At 38.9% G+C, this 26,661-nt stretch overlaps 1 protein-coding gene across 1 annotated transcript in view; it reads right to left on the reverse strand.

Moving 5' to 3' along the window:
- Positions 1–8,502: 8,502 nt before the first annotated feature.
- The window catches only part of atp9a (ATPase phospholipid transporting 9A), a 49,459-nt gene continuing 31,300 nt past the window's right edge, over positions 8,503–26,661 (reverse strand). Inside the window, exons 21-28 of the mRNA XM_083570493.1 lie at positions 25,587–25,731; positions 20,944–21,008; positions 20,080–20,235; positions 18,432–18,496; positions 16,846–16,954; positions 16,708–16,765; positions 14,117–14,320; positions 8,503–10,845 (exon numbers count right to left, since the gene is read on the reverse strand). Coding sequence (XP_083426619.1) covers positions 10,709–10,845; positions 14,117–14,320; positions 16,708–16,765; positions 16,846–16,954; positions 18,432–18,496; positions 20,080–20,235; positions 20,944–21,008; positions 25,587–25,731 — 939 coding nt within the window. The 3' untranslated portion in view covers positions 8,503–10,708. The remainder of the gene's footprint in view (positions 10,846–14,116; positions 14,321–16,707; positions 16,766–16,845; positions 16,955–18,431; positions 18,497–20,079; positions 20,236–20,943; positions 21,009–25,586; positions 25,732–26,661) is intronic.

Raw genomic sequence — 26,661 nt, forward strand, 5'->3', positions numbered from 1 at the left:
GGAAATGCACCTACAATGACAATTTTAGACCCCTCCATGATTTCTAAGTGGGAGAACTTGCAAAATAGCAGGGTGTTCAAATACTTATTTTCCTCACTATATACATTCTTTTTTTTTTTTACAAAAATTGCAAGATGCAGTGCCGCTTTATTTCAATGTTCACTTCTTATATGTTGTTGTTTCTATAGTTGCAGCTTGCAATGGGATTTGGTCAATATGGGGATGTTTCTGTGAGGAGGTGTTCAGCATTTTTTGGAAGGAGTCTCCAGAGCCAGTACTTTAAGAGTCAGCTTTGGCATTTATTTTTATTAATGTTGTCCTGCTGAGCTGTTCTATTTTTTTTTTGCCAACAAAGAAATATGTTAAAGAAAAGACAGTTTACATCTATAAGATAAGAAGTAACAAGAACTAGGATTTTCAAGCATATTGTAAATGAATGGAGCATACGTTTCTAAATAACCGTGGCAAATGAAAAATTGGGGCATGTAGTTATAGGAAAATAATAATTTCCTTTCTTTTTTGTTGCAAACTCTGAATTAGGCAGCTGTGTTATTAATGATATACACATGCTGTGCCTTATACTGCAAATTTCTTAAAAGCCATAATGTGATTAAGAGAGTGTTTTGAGTTGATCTTGATCTCTGTTGAGTGTTTGGGACTTGAGTGTCATCGACCAGATTTTTATTCCACCACACACCATATGTACGCAGAACAAATTTTCAATGCATTTTAGACTGAAACATCCCATTCTTTTTATATAACAGTAAAGGAAGACTCAGAACCTGTTGATACTTCAGTTGCCTTATGTGTTTAAGCAGTATTCGCCACTAAGCAGTGAACATTATATTTTTATATGAAGTCTATTGTAATAATGTTTGAATGTTTTAGAAACATGTTAAAATCTATCATTTTCAATGCTGGTGTATCACTTACACATGATTACAATGGGAATCTTGGAGGTTGTGAAGTTATTCATGTTTTACTGGGGATCCCAACATCAGAATACTACTTTTCAGTTGATGTGTTACTATAATGAATGATTCTAACAGCATCAAGCTACAATTCAATTCAATTTAATTTAATTCATTTCAATTCAATTCATTTCAATTTTAAGCTTCCTTCTTTGTCAGTTTTGGCACTATTTAATTTTTTTCTGGCCAAAATGATACATTAATAACATATTTATTTATTTATTTATTTATATACTGTACATTCACAGCATTAATTCATCTTCAGTGGCCCCTTTATCCTGGTCAGAGTTTATGAGGCAAAGCGATAGGAGCATACAGAGCACTATGCACACACTTAGAGTGGCAAATCCATAATTTTGTAAGCTAAAGAAAACCAAAGACCCAGGAAAATCCCTTAACACCTAAGATTAGCATTCCGAGTGATCCAACTGTAAGTGTCCTGAATTCAGTTTGTCTCGGAGACATGCTGTGATCCGGTCACTCAAATCACTCAAATTCCACACACAGTCACAACTAAGAATAAATAATGAGCCATTTAAAAGTGAGTAAGGCTGTTTTTCAGTTGATCAGAATAAAAAGGGACTGAAACATATATTGTGTTGAATTCACAGTAAATTAGATTCATAGGAAGAAATAATACTGGTGTCCAAGTCCAAGCTGATCCATAAAATAGTTGTAATGTGATGCATGGCTTCACTGGGAAAAAATGAAATAGTTGGTATTTTTCCACACCGGTTGGAATGATCATTTAAAGCTACTGAATAAAATCCAATTTATCCCCTAACAAAAAAGGAATCTATTCAAGATCTTGACCTGTTTCCAGCATGAACGGGGAAAGACAAGTCTGCCTCGATCACCCACACAGAGATTAATGCACAAAAAGTCTGTTTCTGGATTTATCCTTCAAGGCTGTTTTTGCAAGGGGTGGTGAAACTCGGAAAGCGTGCGACGGAGAGACAAACACCAGTTCGTGTCACTCCTCAACGATTTTTACTGTCACACCCCTTAGGCATAGGGTTGATAGGGAAACAGCTAAACAGCCAAAGACCAAAAATAACACATCCTAGTCAGGACAAGTCAAAATCAATACTGCGACCAAAACACGAACGTGTGGGTGTGTGTTGAGGGATATTAGAAAAATAAATAGTGCAATATACACTCTCTGGACACTTTAATAGGAACATATGTACATTTATTTAATTATCCAATCAGCCAATCAGGTGGAAGCAACACTACACATAACTTTACGAGAAAAAAAAAAAATCAATGTATGATTGCTTCTGCTTTTAACTTCTGTTTTTGGCTGATGTGATGGTGTTTCCTGCTGTTTTAGCCACCTCACGGCTTACTGTATTTTGTGTACTGATGTGAAGACTTCTTATATGAGTTCCTGTCAGCTCGAACCAGTCTGGCTATTCTCCTCTGACCTCTCTCATCAACAAGCCATTTCCACAAAGGCCCAGCTGCATACTGGATATCTGAGTAAACTTCAGAGACTTATATGTATGAAGATTTCAGGAGCTCAGCAGTTTTGTTTGGCACTAACAACTAAGCGACCATCAGTCAATGGGTTTATATTTTTACACCATTTTGATGTTTGATATTAACGTTAACTGATGCTCTTGATCGGTGTCTGTATGATTTTTATGATTGAATAATTACATAAATAAGCAGGGAAAATGTTGCCAGTAAGCGTACAAACAAAGAACATATGATCTGTATTTATTACAAATTCTGATATTTTATTTATTTATTCATCTACAGCAATTGCATTATCCTGGTTAAGGAGGTGGTAGATAAAGTTCAATTAAAATAAAATCAATTCACAGAAACAAAAATAGATTTACAGAAAGAAATAGATTACAAATAATAATTCCATCGTCAAAATTGACCATAAATTATTTCCTAATAATGCCAGATGTTAGTCCTATATTAACATATGACATGTATCAATTTGGTAGGTATTTTAATCCCAAAACACCTGCAGTACTTTACACTGAAAAAGAACAGCATAACATACCACCATGTTACCAGAACAATATTATAAAGCAGTTTTAGGAATAACAGAAAGAGCTATTAAATCAGTAAATGTTCAAACTCACCTGTATAACAAGCACTAATGATAATGCAGTCAAAGAAATTATTTACATAAACAAGTATAAATGCTAAAAGCACAGACAACAGGTTTGTGTTCAGACATACACATGCAGAATTAGAGGGCAAGAGCTGAGTGCATTTTTGCATTAATACCGTACATCAACTTAAAGTCTTCTTGTATAAGTGGAGTCTTCAGGTTGTGAGGAGAATCTGCAGTGCAAAAAAGCTCAGAAATGAGTTTGATTATTGCAAACACATACAAGAACACGAAGCTAGCTTTTAACTTGAACAACAGGGAGTTACATGTGATCTGTTATCACCAGATGTTATTTACTCACAGATCTTAAATGGCCTAAAATGGCCTAAAAAAAAAAAGATTTAGAAAGTTTTACACATTTCCAAATCACATTACTTAGCTACTTTTATAACAAATATGCCAATTTTGAGCTGTGGCACAAGATGAATTTGACAAACCGAAGAGAAAGTTAAATAAAGAAATGGCATAAAGAATGAACACCAACAGCTTAAATATTAAAATACATTCAAATAAATATAATTCTGTCACACTAATGTGTCTCTGTGTATGAGCTAGAGTCTGCCTGATTGAAATCTATATGACGTACATTTATTCCAATACCAATCCTTATACCAATGGTATAAAGATGTACAATCCTCTGCCTCACATACAGTAAGGTGGTTTTTCACCTCCGTGTTATGCATTGAAACAGTGTACACACACCAAGACTGGATTATCCCTGACTAATAGCAGCTAAAAACATTTTCATTACTAGAAAAAGCAACAGCTTCAATGCTGACTGTTACAGTGGGTACGGAAAGTATTCAGACCCCCTTAAATTTTTCACTCTTTGTTATATTGCAGCCATTTGATAAAATCATTTAAGTTCATTCTTCTTCCTCATGAATGTACACATAGCACCCCATATTGACAGAAAAACACAGAATTGTTGACATTGTTGCAGATTTATTAAAAAAGAAAAACTGAAATATCACATGGTCCTAAGTATTCAGACCCTTTGCTGTGACACTCAAATATTTAACTCAGGTGCTTTCCATTTCTTCTGATCATCCTTGAGATGGTTCTACACCTTAGTTTGAGTCCAGCTGTGTTTGATTATACTGATTGGACTTGATTAGGAAAGCCACACACCTGTCTATATAAGACCTTCCAGATCACAATGCATGTCAGAGCAAATGAGAATCAAGAGGTCAAAGGAACTGCCTGAAGAGCTCAGAGACAGAATTGTGGCAAGGCACAGATCTGGCCAAGGTTACAAAAAGATTTCTGCTGCACTTAAGGTTCCTAAGAGCACAGCGGCCTCCATAATCCTCAAATGGAAGACATTTGGGATGACCAGCACCCTTCCTAGAGCTGGCCGTCCGGCCAAACTGAGCTATCAGGGGAGAAGAGCCTTGGTGAGAGAGGTAAAGAAGAACCCAAAGATCACTGTGGCTGGGCTCCAGAGATGCAGTCAGGAGATGGGAGAAAGTTGTAGAAAGTCAACCATCACTGCAGCCCTCCACCAGTTGGGGCTTTATGGCAGAGTGGCCTGACGGAAGCCTCTCCTCAGTGTAAGACACATGAAAGCCCGCATGGAGTTCGCTAAAAAACACCTGAAGGACTCCAAGATGGTGAGAAATAAGATTCTCTGGTCTGATGAGACCAAAATATATCTTTTTGGCCTTAATTCTTAGCGGTATGTGTGGAGAAAACCAGGCACTGCTCATCACCTGTCCAATACAGTCCCAACAGTGAAGCATGGGGGTGGCAGCATCATGCTGTGGGGGTGTTTTTCAGCTGCAGGGACAGGACGACTGGTTGCAATCGAGGAAAAGATTAATGCGGCCAAGTACAGGGATATCCTGGACAAAAACCTTCTCCAGAGTGCTCTGGACCTCAGACTGGGCCGAAGGTTTACCTTCCAACAAGACAATGACCCTAAGCACACAGCTAAAATAACGAAGAAGTGGCTTCACAACAACTCCGTGACTGTTCTTAAATGACCCAGCCAGAGCCCTGACTTAAACCCAATTGAGCATCTCTGGAGAGACCTAAAAATGGCTGTCCACCAAAGTTTACCATCCAACCTGACAGAACTGGAGAGGATCTGCAAGGAGGAATGGCAGAGGATCCCCAAATCCAGGTGTGAAAGACTTGTTGCACCTTTCCCAAAAAGACTCCTGGCTGTATTAGATTAAAAGGGGGCTTCTACTAAATACTGAGCAAAGGGTCTGAATACTTAGGACCATGTGATATTTCAGTTTTTCTTTTTTAATAAATCTGCAACAATGTCAACAATTCTGTGTTTTTCTGTCAGTATGGGGTGCTATGTGTACATTAATGAGGAAGAAGAATGAACCTAAATGATTTTAGCAAATGGCTGCAATATAACAAAGAGTGAAAAATTTAAGGGGGTCTGAATACTTTCCGTACCCACTGTATAAAGTGGTAGCACTGGAGACTCCTTCTAGAAATAATAACCCAGATAGATATAATATATATATATATATATATTTTTTATTATTTGTTTCCATGGTAGAGCATCAACCATACAAGTGCTTGTGTTAGTAGTTGCTATAGAAACAATAACATACTAGCATTTAAGCTGTGATTTGCCCCATGCAACTATCACAGCTGCTGTTGTAGAACATTTTATGTCAAAACTTCCTGGTTAACTCCCAATTTGATATATTATGAAGTATTTGTGAAACATCAGGAAATCATTTTTATCATAATAATAAGTAAATTTTGTCCCAAGATAACGATAACTGTAAAGATGTCTTTTGTTTCAAAGAAACACAAGGCTCCCCCCACTACAAGACTGAGTGCACCAGATGTTGTTGTTCCACTCTGCAGGCTATGGGTAAACACTTGAGAGGGCTTTCCCCAGCAGGAGTAGGCGTAAAAAAGAAAATCAAAAGCGTTCTAGCTCTGCCAGTCTATAAATAGACCTTGTAGAGGGTGTGTGCATGCTCAGCAAATATCTCTTTTAAACAGGCTGTCATCAAGCAAATCCTCGGTTTTTGTCAGGACAGGAAAAGAGGAATGTGATAGTAAGTGCCACACAATGGAGACAAGTCCAAATCCGTTTGTGGGGATGTTGTAGTGTTTTGTTGTGGTGGTGTACAAAAGATGACAGCTGCATGATGGTGTGGGCAGTGATGGGGATTCCGCCACTTCTTTTCACACTCCTCAGTTTGCAATCGTGCTTGACATGTCATGACAATATTTATGGAAAGTAGAGACAAGAATTTAGCACACGGGGAGTGATGTAACAACTGTAGAAAGCCTGGGACCTGAAAATTTGGTTTACTCATACTAGTAGCATAAAGCCAATAATGCAATAAGAAATACTTATGTTAAAAATGGGAATGTGAACTTTAGTTTTCGTAGTTTTCTATAGGATTTTAACAATCTATATACTATAAAACACCCAATAATGTTCATTTATGTGAAAATTACTGTAATACATAACATTTGGCTGTATGCTTAGGATGACTTTTGCTGGAAGACCCAGTTTGAACTGTGTGAGTGTTGTCCTGCAGGTTTGCTTCAGTACTTTAAAAACGCATTACTTGCTTTAACAACAAAAAAAAGAGCAGCATGATGCTCCCACCTCCATGTTTCACAGTTTGTCATTTTCTGATTGAATGTCCTTCAAAAAAAATTTTTAGTGATCGAATTTCAAATTTCAACTTTGTAAATTTAATTCTGGATTATTATTTTTTATACATTGTCTTCAACCTTGTCTTAACATACACTATACTTCCAAAAGTATTGGGTCACCTGGTCATAAGTATGGTATCTGAGCTTTGGGCAATGCATTCCACATTTAGTTCAATTTGCTCTTATAGTTCCCTCCACTCTTCTGGGAAGATGTTCCACTAGATTTTAGTGTGCGCTTATGGATATTTGTGTTCATCAGCCACAAGGGTATTATGAAAGGCCGGTACTGATGTAGGTGAGGAGACCTGGGGTGCAGTCAGCATTCCAATTGATCCCAAAGGTGTTCAGTAGGGATGAGATCTGAGCTCTATTGAAGGCCACTCAAAATCTTCCTCTCCAAAGCATGTAAACCAGATCTTCTTTGTGCACAGGGGCATTGCCATGCTGGAACAGATTTGGGTTTCCAAGACGTCCAAAGACGTCCTGTATAATTGTGTGAATCCAGCTTTGTGGTTTGGAAAAGAACCACAAATAGCAGCAAAGGTCAGGTGGCATTTTATTGCTATGTACCTGTATTATCTATCTATCTATCTATCTATCTATCTATCTATCTATCTATCTATCTATCTATCTATCTATCTATCTATCTATCTATCTATCTATCTATCTATCTATCTATCTATCTATCTATCTATCTATCTATCTATCTATCTATCTATCTATCTATCTATCTATCTATCTATCTATCTATCTATGCCTTACTGCCTTGCACTCCTTCGCTCATTCCTTCACCAATCTCTGAAAGTTTAGTTCATCAATGAAAGTTTATTTATTAACACACTGGGATTCTAATAAGAGTGAGAAAAAAAAATCAATAAATAAAATACTAATTCTTTCACTAGTTGTGTAAAACTATTAAAGAAATGAACTCACTGGAGCCTAGGTTTGTGTAAATGCTGGGCCTCTGTAATTCTTGGCAGGGCATCATGGCAAAAATAGAATGAGCTCTGAGAAGACTAAAATACCCTAAAATAGTCCCTCGATGCAAATGATTTCTTTTATAATGTTGCAATAGCATTTAGTTAACGGGCAAATTGACCTCAATACAAAATAGGCGAAAAAGAATGTGAAATGTGAGATGAAATGCGAGAATCCTGTAAGAAAGACTATTAACTGTTCTATACACCTCAAACCATTACACTGCAATGGCTAACATAGCACATGCGGAGCCACCCATCACTGCCATACTGCGCTCAGTATTTTTCCATGTTCGAAGAGGATTGAAACAATTACGGGGCCTAGCTGTTAATTTGGAGATGGAGTTACAGATGTTATGGTTCTGATTAAAATGGAGATGAATGCCAATGGCCCAAAGAAACGTTTCCATTATTAAAGAACGTTAAGGAAAGTTATAAATAAACTATTTGCAGACACGCTGATGCGAATTGCGCACAGATTTCGTAGGTTTACAATTTATTCCTTATTTCACGTGTTACGTTATATAATGAAGACACTTAGCGAGCGTCTTCAACTGAACTGCTTTAAAGACTCCCTCTCCTGGCGACCTCCTTCTCTCTCTTTCATAAACATAGACATGGGACACACAAAGAGTGAAAGAGAGAGAACCTAATATGGAAGATTTAATATTTGATCTAGACATGAAATTAAATTGTTCATCAATTAAAACAGAAACAATGTGAGAAAAAACATGCATCATAAAACAGAATTTAAATCACAGCTCAAGCACAATTTATAATAAGAAAAATCCATTTTTATTTTAACACCTCAGAGACTTTTTTTTATTTATTTTTTGTTCTGCAGTTATCAGTGTGCAAATTCCAACGCAAATAAGAAATGTTAATAAATAAAATTAATTAGGTTTCGTTATTTACACGACAACAATTCACAATTCGTTTGCTAATAAAAAAGTAGTCCTGCCATTTATAAAAAAGAAAAAAGGAAAACAAAACAAACAACAGCAACAGGAATCACATGAAATACATGGCATTGCATTCTAGTCCTAACTGCCAAGCCATCAGTAGTACAATGTTTTGTGAACAGAAATCACCACATAGTGATATTTGAAACAATTCATACTTACATCATCTTGCTTGCTTAAATTACTATTCAATTAAGGATTTATTTACTGCAATACACATTTTCTTTTGCACATGATCTTTGAAGGAACACAATAGTGATTAGGTTGAAATTTCCCTTCTTTTTTGTAAATGTTCCCTTCTTAAATGTAAGGTATTGCACCCACAAACAGGACATTTTGCATGCAGAGGTGCCAACACTGTTAACAAAGTAAATCCTATAATATAGACACAATTTATTTTTTTGGTTCACAAATGTAAGTCTGTCGAATACACTTATTAAAGGGTATTCACTCAGTGGGAAATCTGCAGTTGGAATGATGTAATTTTTAATCTCAGAGTTTCACAAAAAAAAAAAAAAAAAAAACATGCCCAACTTCATATTTAATTTTTGTTAGCAAGCTTTAAGTTGAGTTTGATTTCCTCCTTAAAATGTGAACGATATGGTCAGAATTATCAATAGACCACTTTAACAATACTGTAGGTTGTCTGGCTTAAAATAAATACTTATATATACATGTTGGACTCTGATGTTTAATTTAAATCCTGCAAAAAATTCAGGATGATTTGGTTTTCCTTTCTCTTTCAGTAAAAGTAGTCTTCCAATTTTATTGAATGAAAAAAAATAAATACAACATTTTGAAATGTTATGGCATAAATGTTGGCACCCCTGATTGCAAGACAAGTGGTCAATATGGCACATTTTTTTCCCCAAAATGGCACGAATGGCAGGCCGTCACTACTGTTACCGTACAAAGAATGGCCTTTGAACAAATCCACGCACTAAACTACAGTTAATCAATGTCAAGTGCACACGTTAGATCGCATAGCTTATGTACAAACCTGATGTCATGGAGCCACGTAAAACGTAGATGCGCAGTGATGTGGCCCTATGAGTAAGTGATATGTTCAATAAAGACGTAGACTGGGAGTAGTAGTGGTTACTGAAATCTACTCATTCATGCACAGAGATAGAGAGAGAATGAGAGGGAAACCAGAGGTCACCACAAGAGTGGACATAGACAGAGGGACCAAAAAAAGGAGCTGCAAGCTAAAATAGCATTTTTGTTTGACTCACCACGGTCTTCAGACACAACACACTGGTATTTAGTAACCGTAAGCCCAAACCAACACCACCATCTGAGACAACACAGCATGCTAAAAAAAGAAAAAGCTCAGCTATACTACAGGGGCTCGGTGACAAGTATGATTTTAAGATTTGCATCAACATACCAACACAAACACATGCTCTAAAACACACACACACACACACACACACACACACACACACACACACTTGTCCTGGCTTAATCTTATATAGAACCACTTTAGGTTTATTTTCAATATTGTATTTTATTTATTTTTATTTTTTTTGAAGACTTTCCATCAGCAATACGATTCAATGAAATGAATTCGGTTTCTAAGATCCCACGTATTGCTTCGCTTTTCCCTTTTCGTTCCCTTATCGGCAAAATGACAAAAGCAAACAAAAAATTGAAATGGATTTCTCTCAGGCTTCTCAAAGTGTACAGCCTAGCCACAGTAACCCACATGTTTAGCCCTCGCTAGTGACTCACTCGAGCAATCAAGCATGACAGTACCCTCGTGATTCAGCTCTGAAGGCCCTCTAGGAGCCCAGCTCAGCTGCATAGCGTTGGTGTGACTACAAACGAATGAGAAGATTCTTTATGGAGACATGCATTTATGTTGGAGTTGGCGTTCTCTACTGCTGCGTCTAGTGAAGCGAAGCCTGTGCAAATCGCTCGAGTCGTCCACACAAATAAAAAGAAAAAAAACAAAACATAAATGAACACACCCAGGTAACGCGTCGTTCTTTTTATAGTTCATGCCGATAGGCTCTAGGTCGTCAGCTTCGAGTAGCTGGGAGGCGAGAAGCGCCTTCGCAGGTATTTCAGGATGTACAGTGGCAAGCAGCTGACCAGAGTGATGACGGTCACCTTCCAGATGAATGACAGCGTTGTGATGAAATAGACATCTGAGGGAGGGATGAGAGGAAGTGGATTTGGAGTTAGAAACAGTGCTGAATGATTCATTCGATTGTGATTTGTGTAACACTTTCTAAAATGCATATGTGGACTTGTATAAAGATTGAGCAAAAAAAAAAAAAGAAAAGAGCTTTGGGATAATCACAGAACATTCTTGTTGAACAAATCTACAGTATAAAGGTGAGAACAGTGGCACTGTTCACACAGTTTATGAACTTTGTGAACATTTTAAGCTACTGAGCTATCCGGAAGACTTGTCTGCAGTCTAGACATGTCTGCATGCCTGAAGCTTGCTCACAGACTTCATTCCTATCCTTGTTATTCCTGTTGAATAAGCCTAGTCCCCACAGACAGTGACCAGTTCTGGATTAGTGTTTAGGAAGCGCTCTGTGTGTAGCCTGCTCTCTGTGTAAGATGTCAGTGATTACACGGTATAAGCCCAGATGTAATATACGAGTTGTTCAACTGACAGCAATCAGACATTGCTCTATTGCACCAGTGAAAATTTTGCATCACAACATACATATATACAAAGTGCATTTAATACTTTAAACAGTTCAAATAAATTAAAAGAAAAAATTCCCAGGCAAAAATTGGTAACATGTTTTGAATAAAAAAAAAGAGGTTATATATAATCAGACATATTCAGACATTTTCCACCATGTTTTCTTTTTTAATTACATCCCCTCAATCACCTGGAAAAGTGTTTTTGAAAACTGTTTTGAGTTTTCCCCTTCATGTGGATGATTCCTCAGGTTTATCTTATAACCAACAAAATCTGTTAATACATTATATTTCCAAAAGTATTGGGTCATCTGACCTTTCCTGCTATATCTCGTTCTTTTCCAAACTGTTACCACAAAGCTGGAGTACCTCAATTGTACAGGACGTCTTTAGATCTGCTATAATACAATTTTGCATTCACTTAAACTTGGAATCCCAAATCTGTTCCGGGATGGCACTGCCCCTGTGCACAAAGTGAGCTCCTTGAAGATCTGGTTTACATCCTTTAGAGAGGAAGATCTTGCGTGACCTGCTATAGAGCTCTGATCTCGTCCCTACTGAACACCTTTGGGATGAATTGAAACGCTGACTGCACCCCAGGTCTCCTCACCTACATCAGTACCTGCCTATCGTAATACTCTTGTGGCTGATGAACACAAATATCCATAAGCACACTCCAAAATCTAGGGGAACATTATTCCAGAACAGTGGAGGGGACTAAAATTGGGACTAAATGTGGAATGCAATGCTCAAAAATCTTATGACCAGGTGACCTAATACTTTTGGAAATATAGTGTATATGTTATGGACAGGTACGAACAAAAAACCTAAAAAAAACCTGGATGCGAATACATACAGTACTGGGACACCTGACTTTTCCAGGCATATGTGGTTGTATCCCAAACTGTCACCACAAAGTTGGAGGCATAAAAAAAGTATACAGGCTTGTATAGTGGCCTGCTCTTTGTGATAAATTGGAACGCTGGCTGCTAACCACGCTAGGCCTCCTCACCCTACATCAGTACCTAACTTTAGTCCATTGTGGCTGAAATAGGACAAGCCACACTTCAAAATCTAGTGGAACATCTTCCCAGAAGGGTGGAGGTTATGATAACAGCAAATGAGGTGGTAGCGTAGTGGTTAAGGCATTGCCCTATAGATCCAAATGTCGTGAGTTCAAATCCCAGCCACACAAAGCTACCAATTCCTGGGCCCCTGAGCAAGGCCCTTAATCCCAAGACTGCTAAAGTGTATGAATGAGATTATTTTAAGTTTAAGATTAAGTTGCTCTGGATAAGGGAAATGGAACTCTGCCAAAAAATGTGTTACATGCAATGAAAAAACCCAGAGATTAACACAACTTAACTCAAACAATATGCACTCAAAAAAATAAAAGAAATAAAAAACCTAATTATTGCAGAATGCACAATAAGAAGACACTTAAGCAAAAATGGGCAACATGTCAGAATTGGCAGAGGGGAAAAAAGGCCATTTTTGTGTCCATACCACAAAACAGCTTGCTTGCAATATGCCAAAGAGCATCAACAGAAACCGCAAAAACGTCTTGAAGTAATTTGGAGTGATGAGACAAAAATTGAACTTTACGGTCACAACCATAAACGTTATGTTTGGAGAGGAGACAACAGGGCCTACGATGAGAAGCAAACCATCCCTTCCATGGAACTCGGGGGTGGTCTCTGCTGCTTCGGGGATATGCTCTGTAAGCTGCACAGGGACAAGACATTGAAATGCAAGTTCATCAGAATGTTGGAAAACTGGCACACATCAGCTCGAAAGATTTTTTTTTTAAATGACAACAGTCCAAATTACTGACTTTTTGCTTTGATCCTTCAACCACTTTGGCAAAAACTTGCTTCAGAAAAATAGCTTGCTGTTAATAATGCAGTACATAATATTTTATTGTATGATGGACCATGCGTCTCGAAGAGCGTCTCCACGCATGAGCCTATACTTGCAGCAAGAACTAATCTAATATGTATGTATTATCATTGTTTTTTTAATGATCGCTTTCTTAATAAAAATATCTACAAATGAACCCTAAATGTTAATATCCGAAAACAGAACCGTTCAGCTCTTTAATTAAATATATATCAATATAATATTAGTAGCAAACCAAATCAGAGAGAAAACAACTTCTTGGGAAGTACACTGGTACTTCCAGTCGTAAAACTCCCTTACGCAGACTGTGTAATAAACACACAGACCTTGGACACGGCGCTGATCTGACAGGAAACGAGCAAAGGCGATTGGCATTTCCTTCAGTATTGCGTCCACTGCTCTGGTCCCAGTCTGTGTGGGCAGCGTGGAATAGTGGTGAGCATCGATTTGGGAAAATGGCAAAGCGTCAAGGGAAAGTCGTTTCCGGTGAACTTTTGGCCGGGGAGGAAGGGAAAAAAGTGAGGAGGAATGTGACCGCATTCCTTCACCTGGTTTAAAACTCTTTGACGTCAAAACAATTTAAGAGCAAGAGGATGTCATGATGCTATGCAGCAATGAGACCTTGACCTGATACCTGGATGTGTAGCATAAATAAAATTCCAAAAACTGTCATGAAATTTTGAAGGACATAAACATTGGTAGGCAGTTACAAAAAAAAAAGTGTTCTTTTTTTCCAGTTAAATCAATAAATAAGCCAAATTAGAAATGCTAAATAAAATGATATTACAATGACAAATGTATTGACATATACACTATATGTATTTGTATTTATGTGGTGATTTGTAAATGTGTTCTTACCAATGAACTCGTGTAAGAAGACAAGTGAAGCAATGTAGCAAGCCAGACTCAGGAGCTCGGCCACAATCATGAGCCAGTGCCATGTCTGCACCGTAAGCGCCACCATGAGCAGCTCGGTCAAGATCAGCGAGGTGAATGAAATTGCCACGATGTGCACAAACTCCGACTCAAAGAGCAACATAGCGCCGTACATGATGATGCTGCCTGCGGTGAACAGAGACCAAACAAAACATATTTCGAACAAGATCTACAAACACTATCCAAAGTCCATTGTTATATTAGGAGCTTATTTATATTGTAGCATTGTTGAATTCTTTAAACTAGTTGGGTAAATGGTGTCAAATAGTTTCTATAACAACTTAGCTATGACAGAACTGCAAGTCAGGGCTTTATATTAATGTGCTCATTCTAGTGTGTTACTGTTTCTATATACACAATTGATTCACAGGCACTTCTGTGGCTGGTGCTCTACATAATCTAATTCAATTGCTTATATAAACGCAGTTTGCCAGTATATAATATACAGTGCATTCAGAAAGTATTCAGACCCCATTCACTTTTTTCAATGTTGTTAAGTTGCAGCCTGATACTACAGTTGTTCGAATTGATTTCTTTGCTCATTCATCTACATCTGCATCTTTGGCAGAAATTATAGTCTTTTTGGGTATGATGCATGATGGGTGGGTATTTTCTGCCATTCTTTATGAAAAATCCTCTCAAGATTGGTCAGGATGGAAGGGGACCTTTAGTGGAGAGCCACTTTCGGGTCTCTGCAAAGATCTTCAATAGGATTCAAGTCTGGGCTCTGGCTAGGCCACTCTATGACATTCAGAGAGTTGTCCCCGTTGTCTTGGCTGCATGTTTAGGGTCGTTGTCAAGTAGGACTGAGGTCCTGAGTGCTATGGAACAGGATTTTATTGTGGATATCTCTGTACTTTGCCCCATTCACTTTGCACTCAACCCTGACCAGTTTCCCAGCATGCTTCTCTGCCTTTCCAAATCATGTGCAATAAATTAACTTTTCCAAATGTGGACTTTAATCAAGGTGTAGAAACATCTCAGCGACGATCAAGAGAATTCAGGGCTAATTTTCAAGTGTTGTTGCAAAGGGTTTAAATATTTTAGGGGTTTTTTTTTATTGCAAAATATGAACAAGAATTTCTGGAAATTTTGTGTAGATTAATGAGTGAAAAAAATCTACTTGAACGATTGTATTATCAGGCTACAACATAAAATGGTAAAAAGTGAAGGGAGTCTGAATACTTTATGAATGCGACATATAACATAAAGTATACCCATGGTCCTTACATACATACATACAATGACTGACCTAAGCAGATCTGTTTCTAATAATCAACATGACATGAATCAATTAGACATAAACAACCCCACCCACCGACATATAACAACGAGCCCAAAATTATAATGACCGTTTTTTTTTTTTTTTTCATTGTTAACCAACTATAATGATATCTCATTAGTAGTTGCCCCTTTTTTGTTCAGAAGGGAGTTAACAAATTGTCCACTGACAATAAATGGGTTTAAGTTATTAAATTAATGCTTACAAAGTCACCATTTTATTATGTACTGGTAAAATGATATCTGACAGGGTTCGTGTTTGGGTTAAACGAGGAACAATCACTGAATCCACTCATTTAGGGCGTAGGTCATATTTACAATCTAGCCACATTATATGCTCAAGATCTTTTGACATCTGGCCGTGCGACCATACATGGGCCTCGTAACTATACACAATTGTATAGGATGTCTCTGTATGCAATATTACTACAACTCTCCCTCACTGGAACTACTGAAAGATTGCAATATTTAAAAATCCAAAACAATTTTAATGGCCAGGTGTTCAAAAAAAAGAAGGTCGCAGGTTTGAGAATCAGTGTTTAACTGTTAGTGAGTTAGTATTTTTGGTCATTTTTCCCCACACAGTGCCTTGACCTAAAATATTAATATGATATTTGAGTTTAGAACAAAAGCTAAATGACAAAAATGTGAATTAACACAAAGTATTTAACTGAACACAGTGAAACACTCGTTTTGTCCAGAAGATGATTTATGAAATAGGGGATTGCCCTAAAAAGCCTGCCTAAGAATACAAACAAGGTTTTTTTTTTTTTTCCAAAGAAGCTTAAAAAAACAGACACCTAACAATTAAAGGGAGCAGGTAGGTGAGGTTTGGGTGTAGCACATGATTTGCTGTGCAACACACCTTGACAGGACACAAAAGCCAAAAGTGGAAAACCACCTTAGGTTATTTTACATAAACATCAGGCATAAATAAACTGCTTAAGCCAACCAGGGGGAAACATGTGGGTGAGTTTTGTTTGGTTAAAACAACATTCACTGTATGAGTATCCTCAGTTCTGTCGCAATTGTCCCGACCTGGAGTTTCTCTGTTTTCTTAGCAGGTCCCTGAACTGCCTTTGCAAAGTCATGCTTCATTTAGAGGTAGAAATAAATAGCGCACTCAATTTAGAACAACCGGTGCTTTGTCTGGTGAGGTCTTCCTGTCGTACTGCATGTAAAACATTTCTCGGCGCAATGGAATGTCTAAATTCACTTTCAAATCGGCTTACCTTGGTAGATACTTATCAAAACCCATATGAGGAATGTTTTGTAGGAGAGTGGTCGACCCTGAAATAAAAAGAAGTTTAAGTGGAGCGATAAAAGATTTTCTTTTTTAATTTGACACAAACAAAAGCGAAACCAAATACCTTCAGTAAATCCTTGTAAAGTTCAGGATAAAGCATAGCCACTTCAGATTTCACATCTTTATCCAAAACTAGAGAGAACACAGGGAACATGGTGTAGATCGTCGAATAGCTACAAAATGCAGAATAAACAAGTGTTAAGAATCAGCAGTTTCATCTTTCATAAATCTGCTACACAATGTTTTGCATAAGACTAGCCACTGTAATGGGTCAATACTTGGTAGAACCCCTATTTGGCTGCAATTACAGCTGAAACTCTTCTGGGATTTATATCAGTTTTGCACAGCTGGATTCTAATATTTTTGGCTATTTATATTGGAACAATTGCTTAAACTCTGAAAAATTGAACAGGCTGTTGGTGAACAGCACATTTCTAGTCCGACCCCTGTTTCTCAGGCAGACTGGGGCCAGCCTAACACTTTCAGGTTCTCATACTAGTATACCTAGTACTACCGCAATATCAAGTCTTTTCGGACTGTAGAAACTCACACTTTCCCAGTTCATGCTTAATAAAAAGCAGCCCCACAGCATGATGCTACCACCACCATGCATCACTGTGGAAACATTCTTATGAAAATGTTGGGTTTCTTTTAAACACTGTGCTTTGTGCCAATTTAAAAAGTAAACCAGAGAACAGAGTCTTTATTGAGCTAACAACGTTTTTCTCACCATTATTCCATAAAGAATTTTCCTTGTGTTTTTGGTGTCTGCTCTGACTTGCATTCACTTTCACTGTCACTGACTTTTGGTGGACGACGTCCTCTAGACAGAATCACTGCTGTGCCATACACGTCTGGTTTTAATAGTGAATTTATTAGCGCTCAAATCTATTGGATGTACAAAGTTTGGGATATTTTGTTCAAGCAAATGTTGATGGATACCCTTCCAGAACATCTGCTTTAAAGAATAGGCCAAAAATGTCAGGCTCCAGATGTGCAAAGACATATCCCTGTAAAGAAATCAATGTAAAATAAGCATAAGAAACATGTCCTAACAGTGCGAATAGGCATGATGCCCATAATAGCCATAATCAGGGCGATCATGTCAGTTTATTTATTCAGATACATTTATTTGTATCAGACAATTGAAGTACAATTGCATATCAGTAATGAGCAGAGCAGAGCAGGGCAGCAAAAGGAATTCTGACTTTTAATTTTTAGTTCGAACTGTTGCTAGATATTTTTTCTTTCAACTTTCTGCTTGCAACTCTTTTCATCCCTGCTGTGATGACTTACATCAATGATTGAAAATGGGGGATGGTTTCTTTGCCCTGACTCACAGCTTTAAATGTATGGGTCAATTTCTTTTTTTTTTCAACCACACACTGCCTTAGAAACGCTGATACACAGTACACAAAAACGTCGCCCCAAGTATGAAATGAATATCTCAGCTCATAATTTCTAGCATTACAAAGGAGCTATTGGTGTTCGTCAACTACCATGCAGTCAGCACTGTTCAAGATTTTTTTCACTGTAACAATACTGGGGCTCAAATCAAATGTCACAGCAGTATGCAGTGCATAATTGAAATGCCAATGAGATTTCGCTGAGCGCGATGAGTCACCACAGCTGCGAGAGTACGCCACTTACCCGATGATGAGAAAACCTTGGTAGAGGGGAACCGATGCAAAGTAGAAAACAGAGGAGAAGACAGCCTAGGGAAGATATAAGTAAAAAAAATGAATAGTGTGCATTATAAATGGGGTACACATGCACTACAAACCAGTTATCCACTCCCCCATTAACTGTGATAACATACATAACATATACAACAAGCTTCTTAAACAAATAATTTTCCAGAGTTGAAGTAAAAGAAATCAAGTGTCCTGCACTGAGAACTGGAATATGGACTGCACCCCGGTCTTGCAACCTGACCTCACTAAAGCACAAGTCACCACAACTGTGCTCCATAATCCAAGTTTTCCCAAAGGAATGGCGGTTCAAAAAGCATGTGTGTATATATATATATAGTTCAGCTGTCCACTAATTTTTCACCATTTAATATAGTTCAGTAATCCATTGTTTCTTGCAATAACCTCATTTTGTTGGTGTTAAAGTTACATTTGGAGTGCACATTTTGGAAGAGCCCTTTCAGCACTTTGGAAGTTTGCAGTGGACAGAATGCAATAAAAAGCAGAGAAACTTTCAAATCTGTCACACATAATAAGACAAACTGAGTCTTACTTACAGTAGCTGCCTTTCACTGTCTAAAATTTCTGGTGGCCCACCATCTATACATTCTGACCATTATAAAGTAATGATGGAGTGAAGATCAGCAACAGCTGCAAATGCCATGCAAACTAGAAGTAGGACTGTCTTGAAGAAACCAAAGTGGTGCTTCCTTCACCCATCACAGCTGATCAAATGCCAAATTCATTTCATAGTAACAATACTGAAGCTTATCCAAGTGAGTGACTGGGCTATTCCACAATGTGAAGACTTTGCTCTGCATCCTTTATTAGATTTAAAAGGAAAATGCTCTGGTAATCAGGAATCTAAGGAAGTTATATATGTAACCATTAAACTGGACAACCACCAGTCCTATGGGCCATTTAATTTGAAAGGCTACAGACTACCCATATGAGGTCACAAGTCAATGTCAGGAAATTCAGGAGGTGCAAATAAAAAATCTTCGTTTGCTGGTTGTAGAATTTTGGGATTATCAACAAGGTCAAAAGACGAATGAGGTGCAGTCAGTAAAGTGACTCCAATGTTCCCTGCGAGATTCATGGAACTTTAAACACAATTTCCAAATGTATTAATATAAGATGAAGTACAACAACGGGCCCTTTTTGCTTTTTGTGGCATGACTAAGAGGAGCAACCTCACAATTTATTTACTGTGTTGCAACGTGTGTTCAAAAAAACTACTGTTGAAAATTCTGGACGCGTATGCTGCTCGTTATTACTGATTAACATCTGAGTCATAGCTTGATCTGTGCCAATGCTTGGGTGTGTTGAAAGATGATTTTGGGGTTCAAGAATATTTTTCTCAGCTGTATCGCAAACTGGAAAACAAAAAGCAGTCTTTCGGGAACACAGACCTGTTCATGAACATAGGGAGTGGTTTTCTATTTCAGACATACTCAGACATAAACACACACACACACACACACACACACACACACACACACACACACACACACACACACACACACACACACACACACACACACACACACACACACACACACACACACACACACACACACACACACACACACACACACACACTCTACCTGCATGGTACTGATACAGAGACTCCTGTGAATGACAAACTGACTGAGGGCAGCAGATCTCTTGTAGCTGTTTCGGCCATGCACCATGAGCAGTCTGCCCAAATGTTTAAACTGAGTCACTGAAAAATCAGCAGCAAGAGAGGCCTGCTTTCCCTCCTGGCAAAATAAACACAGAAGCATTTTAGTTTGTTGTTCCACACTTTTGTGAAATCAAAGACATTACATTTCGTACATGTGTTAAAACTAGCTAAAGCTATAAGACTGAACTTAAATGTGAATGAAAAATTCTGAAGGCCCAAAGAACTACAGACATGCAGGGGAAAATACAATCCCACATAAACCACGCTAATTTAATCTGGGTTGTTCTATGTTAGTCATGGATGAGTCAATATCAGTTAACCAACTCATAATGTCTCATTTTCAGCATTTGGAAAGAGCGCTTGGTCCACCACATAATTTGGCCTGGGCCGATTCTGTCTTTGCAGTGTTTGAAGTCCCGGTAGACACAATATCGTAAAATGAAAAAAGCACATTTGAAATCCTTCACCACCTACGGGCAGAGTGATGTTTCAGTTATCCCGTACCGTCGATGTCCTTTCTGACAGACAACTCGTAGACAACAACACACAAATATAGCCAGATGTAATGTAGGTCAGAAAAAACCATTCACATTGTGTTGTGGCTTCGACTTGCACGGTCCTTCCACACATTAGGTATGAAGAGTGGGAAATGTTTGCCCAGATGTGCGAGAGTGTGTGCAGAGTATGTGATAATGATGTGGTCAGCACACATGGAGAGATCGTTGCGGATGTGTGTGACAAATTGTTTGACGGTGCTGGCGCGCAGGGACCCAGTGGCTCTTACTTTGCCTTCCACTCCCACGCCACAGTCTGCTTCCTGGATCATGCTGACATCATTTCCTCCATCCCCTGAGAGATAAAATGAGAGATAACACAGTTGGATATGTGAAAATCACAGCTGCTTTGACCAGTCCTGCTCAGACTATTGAAAGACTCTTGATTATAGCTTGACAAGAAAACGTTGTCATATTTCATCGCTATTATTCACTGAAAAAAAAAGTATACATGACATATAGATAGCCATATGGGTCAGCATCAGGTGGTTATATATAAAATAGCCGACACCTTGTGATACTATTCTATCTTCTTTTTCTTTCGGCTTCTCCCATTAGTGGGCACCACTGCGGATCATCCTTCTTCATACCCCCCTGTCCTGTACATCAGCCTCTTTCACCCTAACCCTAACCCTAACCCAACTACCTGCATGTCTTCCCTCACCACATCCATAAACCTCCTTCTTGGCCTTTCTCTTTTCCTCCCTCCTGGTGGCTCCATCCTCAGCATTCTCCTACCGATATACCCCATGTCCCTCCTCTGCACATGTCCAAACCATCTCAATCTTGTCTCCCTCACCTTGTCTCCAAAACATCCGACATGCGCTGTCCCTCTAATAAACTTGTTTCTAATACTGTCTATCTTTGTCACTCCCAAAGAAAACCTCAGCATCTTTAGCTCTGCTACCTCCAGCTCCACATCCTGTCTCAATGCCACTGTCTCTAAACCATTCAACATCGCAGGTCTCACCACAGTCCTACAAACTTTCCTTTTCACTCTTGCAGATACCCTTCTATAACAAATCACTCCTGCTATCACTCTTCTCCACCCACCCCACCCTGCCTGCACTCTTTTCTTCACTTCTCTAACACACTCTCTATTACTTTGCACTGTTGACCCTAGGTACCTGAACTTCTCCACCTTCTCCACCTCTTCTCCCTGCAACCGCACCACTCCACTGCCCTCCCTCTCATTCACAAACACGTACTCTGTCTTACTCCTACTGACTTTTATTCCCCTTCTCTACAGCACATACCTTCAGCTCTCCAGGTTCTTTTCAACATGCTCCCTACTCTTACCATAAATAACAATATCATCCGCAAACATAGTGGTCCACGGAGGATCCTGTCTGACCTCGTCCGTCAACCTGTCTATCACCACTGCAAACAGGAAAGGGCTCGAAGCCGATCCTTGATGCAGTCCAACCTCCACCTTGACCCAGTCTGTCGTTCCTACAACTCCTCTCTCACGTCCTACACTTTCTCTAAATCCACAAACACACAATGCAACTCCTTCTGACCTTCTCTATACTTCTACATCAACATTCTCAAAGCAAATAATGCATCTGTAGTGCTCTTCAGCAGCATGAAACCATACTGCTTCTCACAGATGGTCAACTCTTCTCTCAACCTGGCTTCCACTACTCTTTCCCATAACTTCATGGTGCGACTAAACAGCTTTATTCCCCTGTAGTTACTGCAGGTCTGCACATCTCCCTCGTTCTTAAAAATCGGTACCAGCACACTTCATCTCCATTACTAAGGCATGTTCTCACCTTCCAAAATCCTGTTAAACAATCTGGTTAAAACTCCACTGCCATCTCTCCTAAACATCTCCATGCTTCTACCAGTATGTCATCTGGTCCTACCAACTTTCCACTGTTCATCCTCTAAATCGTTGCTCTCACTTCCTCCTTACCAATCCTATCCACTTCCTGCTTCACCATCTCCACACCATCTTACCTTCTCTCTTTCTCATTTTCCTCGTTCATCAGCTGCTCAAAATACTCCCTCCACCTTCTCAACACACTCTCCTCACTAGTCAAGATATATCCATCTCCATCCTTTATTGCTCTAACTTGCAGCACATCTTTCCCAGCTCGGTCCCTCTGCCTAGCCAATCTGTATAAATCCTGTTCTCCTTCCTTAGTGTCCAACTTCTCATACAGCTCCTCATATGCGTTTTCCTTGGCTTTCGCCACATCCCTCTTCACCTGCTGCCGCATCTCCTTGTACTCCTGCCTACTTTTCCAATTCTGTTTTGCCAACCTCTTTCTCCTTATACTGTCCTGTACTTCCTCATTCCACCACCACGTATCTTTGTCTTCCTTTCTATTTCCAGATGTCACACCAAGTACCTTTCTAGTCTCCCTTATCACTTCTGCAGTAGTTGCCCAATCATCCAGCACCTCCTCACCACCACCGAGCCCCTGTCTGACCTCTTCCCTGATTCTCACACTAGTCTTCCTTCTTCAGTTTCCACCATCTTATTCTTCTTTCAATCCTCACTCTCCTCCTCTTTTTCTTCACCTCCCAAACCATTCTACAGACGACTATCCAATGCTGTCTAGTTACAATGTCCCCTGCAAACACATTACAGTCTCCAATCTCCTTCAGGTTGCATCTCCTACATAGAACATAATCCACCTGTGTGAACCTTCCTCCACTCTTATACGTCACCATATGATCCTCCTTCTTCTTAAAATGCGTATTCACCACTGCCATTTCCTCCTTTTAGCAAAATCTACAACCTTCTGCCCTTCCACATTCCTCTCCTTAAGACCATACCTACCACCACCCCCTCATCACCTCTGTTCCCTTCACCTGCCCATTTAAATCTGCCCCAATAAGCAATCTTTCATTCCTAGGTACACCTTCTACCACATCATCTAACTCACTCCAGAATTTTTACTTCTCCTCCATCTCACAGCTGACTTGTGGAGCATAAGCACTAATGACATTTATCATCACCCCTTCAACTTCCAGCTTCACATTCATCACCCAATCAGAAACTCTCTTCACCTCCACTACACTCTTACTAAACTCTTCCTTGAGAAACACCACTACACTATTTCTCTTTCCATCCACACCATGATAGAACAGTTTAAAGCCACCTCCAATGTTCCTGACTCCCTTTCCACTTGGTCTCCTGAACACACAACATATCTACCTTTCTCCATCATATTAGCTACCTCTCTCCCTTTACCCGTCATAGTACCCACATTTAAAGTACCAACCCTAACCTCCACTCTCCTACACTTCTCCTTTCCCTGCTGTCTCTGTAGAAGTCTTCCTCCTCTCCTTCCTCCTGAACAAAATACAGGTAGCCCCCGACGTATGAAATAGATAGGGACCGGAAAAGTGTTCGTAAGTGGAGAAGAGTGAGACACGGTCCCACAATGCATGCCTGCCAGGCGTTCTTCTTCTTCACCTTCTGTTTGCAGCGTTGTCACATCTGAATAGCACGTGCGGATTTTGAATGTTTTCTTTAATATATCTGGATTTTCTTTGTTTCGTATTTTTGGGTAGCCGCAGCCGTGTTCGTATCTCCGGAAATTCTTACGTCGGCCGTTTGTAAGTCAGGGGCTGACTGTATTCAGATATATTTACAATTTCTAAAATTGAACATCTGAAACAAATATCTGGAAATTTGCACCTTATTCTCACATTGGCCTACTAGATATTTCATTTACTATGCGGTCTCTTTTAAAATAAAAACCTTTAGAATTAACATTTAGAATTGGTTTTCCGATATAATCTCCATTTCTGTGTACGAGTGGCTATGTTCCAGCTGTTCACAAGAGTCTGGATTACTCAAGAAGACAATCTGATTCAATTCTTGTTCATGCAATTTTGACTCACTCATACATTTGTGGAAAATGACAATTGAAATAAGAATGATTTTTGCAAGAGGAAAAGATTTTTCTCTAAAAAGGAAAATGGCTTTGTTGTCTGTAATGCATATTTGGGCTGTTCGTCTCTTTTTTTCTCTTGAAATGTGACAATAACTAGAGTTGACTGTAATATTTTGTAGTGGTTTTGTTTTTATATTTTTTTTTAGTAAATGAACACTATATAGATGAAAGTACAGGGACACCTGACATCTCCAGCCATAACATATAAATTCCAATTTTATAACCTCTTTATCTTTGTAAAGCTGCTTTGTTTTTGTTTTTTTATAAATAATTATTTTAAATGTGGTTCTTTCCCAAACTAGGATGTCATTGAAGGTGGTAGCATTAAAGTTTCCCTTTACTTGAACTAGGAGATCCAAACTTATTCCATCATTAAAATGCCCCTGTGCACAAAGCCAGCTCCATAAATATATAGGTTTAGTGTGGAAGATCTCGAGTGGCCTGCTATAGAGTTCTGACCTCAACCCTGGACTTTTGGGATGAATTAAAATGCTGACAGCAAACCCAGGCCTCCTCACCCTACATCAGTACCTGACTTTACTAACACCCTTGTGGCCGAATGTGCCCAAAGCACATTAAAAAACCTAGTAAAACATCTTCAGGAAATATTAAAGGTTATAACAGCAAATGGGGACTAAACGTGGAATGGGATGTTCAAAAAGCACGTAGGATCTAATAACCAGGTGTCAAAAAACTTGTATCCATACAGTAGCCCCTTTACGTGTTTTATGCACGTTATGTCAGGTCAGGTTTGTCCAGCTCCAGTCCTTTGAGTTCAGTAATATACAAGTAATACTGGTCTTTTGAGCAGATCTGTCCAGGACTTGAGCCCTAATAGGATAAAATTTGGTCCTCTCTGACCTTTCTCTGAGATGTTTCACACTATTATACAAAATAGCATTTAGTGCCACAACTCAGTGATGGAGAAATGATGCTGTCAGTGACAACAGTGTACTCACCCACAGCGCATGTGAGTTTTCCTGTGCGCTCCTGCAGCAGCCGGACGATCTGAGCTTTCTGTGTTGGAGCACAGCGACAGCACACCACAGCCGGGCACTGGCACGCCAGCTCCATAAACTCATACTCATAATACTTCAGACATACCTGCAGGAACAATCTGTTTAATGTTTTCTGTACTGCAAACTATATATATATATATATATATACACACACATACACACACACCATCAAAAACAGCTGTACATTACCTTTTTTACAGTGGGGCAAAAAAGTATTTAGTCAGCCACCAATTGTGCAAGATCTCCCACTTTAAAAGATAATAGAGGCCTGTAATCATCATAGGTACACTTCAACTATAAGACAAAATGAGAACAAAAAATCCAGAAAATCACATTGTCTGATTTTCAAAGAATTTATTTGCAAAATATGGTGAAAAATAAGTATTTGGTCAATAACAAAAGTTCATTTCAATACTTTTTGTTATAAACCCTTTGTTGGCAATGACAGAGATCAAACATTTTCTGTAAGTCTCCACAAGGTTTTTACACACTGTTGTTGGTAGTTTGGCCCATTCCTCCATGCAGATCTCCTCTAGAGCAGTGATGTTTTGGGGCTGTCGCTGGGCAACACAGATTTTCAACTCCCTCCAAAGATATTCTATGGGGTTGAGATCTGGAGACTGGTTAGGCCACTCCAGGACTTTGAAATGCTTCTAACAAAGCCACTCCTTGGTTGCCCGGGTGGTGTGTTTGGGATCATTGTCATGCTGAAAGACCCAGCCACGTTTCATCTTCAATGTACTTGCTGATGGAAGGCGGTTTTCACCCAAAATCTCATACATGGCCCCATTCATTCTTTTCTTTACACGGATCAGTCGTCCTGGGCCTTTTGCAGAAAAACAGCCCCAAAGCATGATGTTTCCACCCCCATGCTTCACAGTATGTATGGTGTTCTTTGGCTGTAACTTAGCATTCTTTCTCCTCCAAACACGACAAGTTGAGTTTTTACCAATAAGTTCTATTTTGGTTTCATCTGACCATATGACATATGACCCAATCCTGTTCTGGATCATCC

The sequence above is a fragment of the Silurus aristotelis genome, assembly GCF_946808225.1.
Source record: "Silurus aristotelis genome assembly, chromosome: 19".
Classification (NCBI taxonomy): Eukaryota; Metazoa; Chordata; class Actinopteri; order Siluriformes; family Siluridae; genus Silurus; species Silurus aristotelis.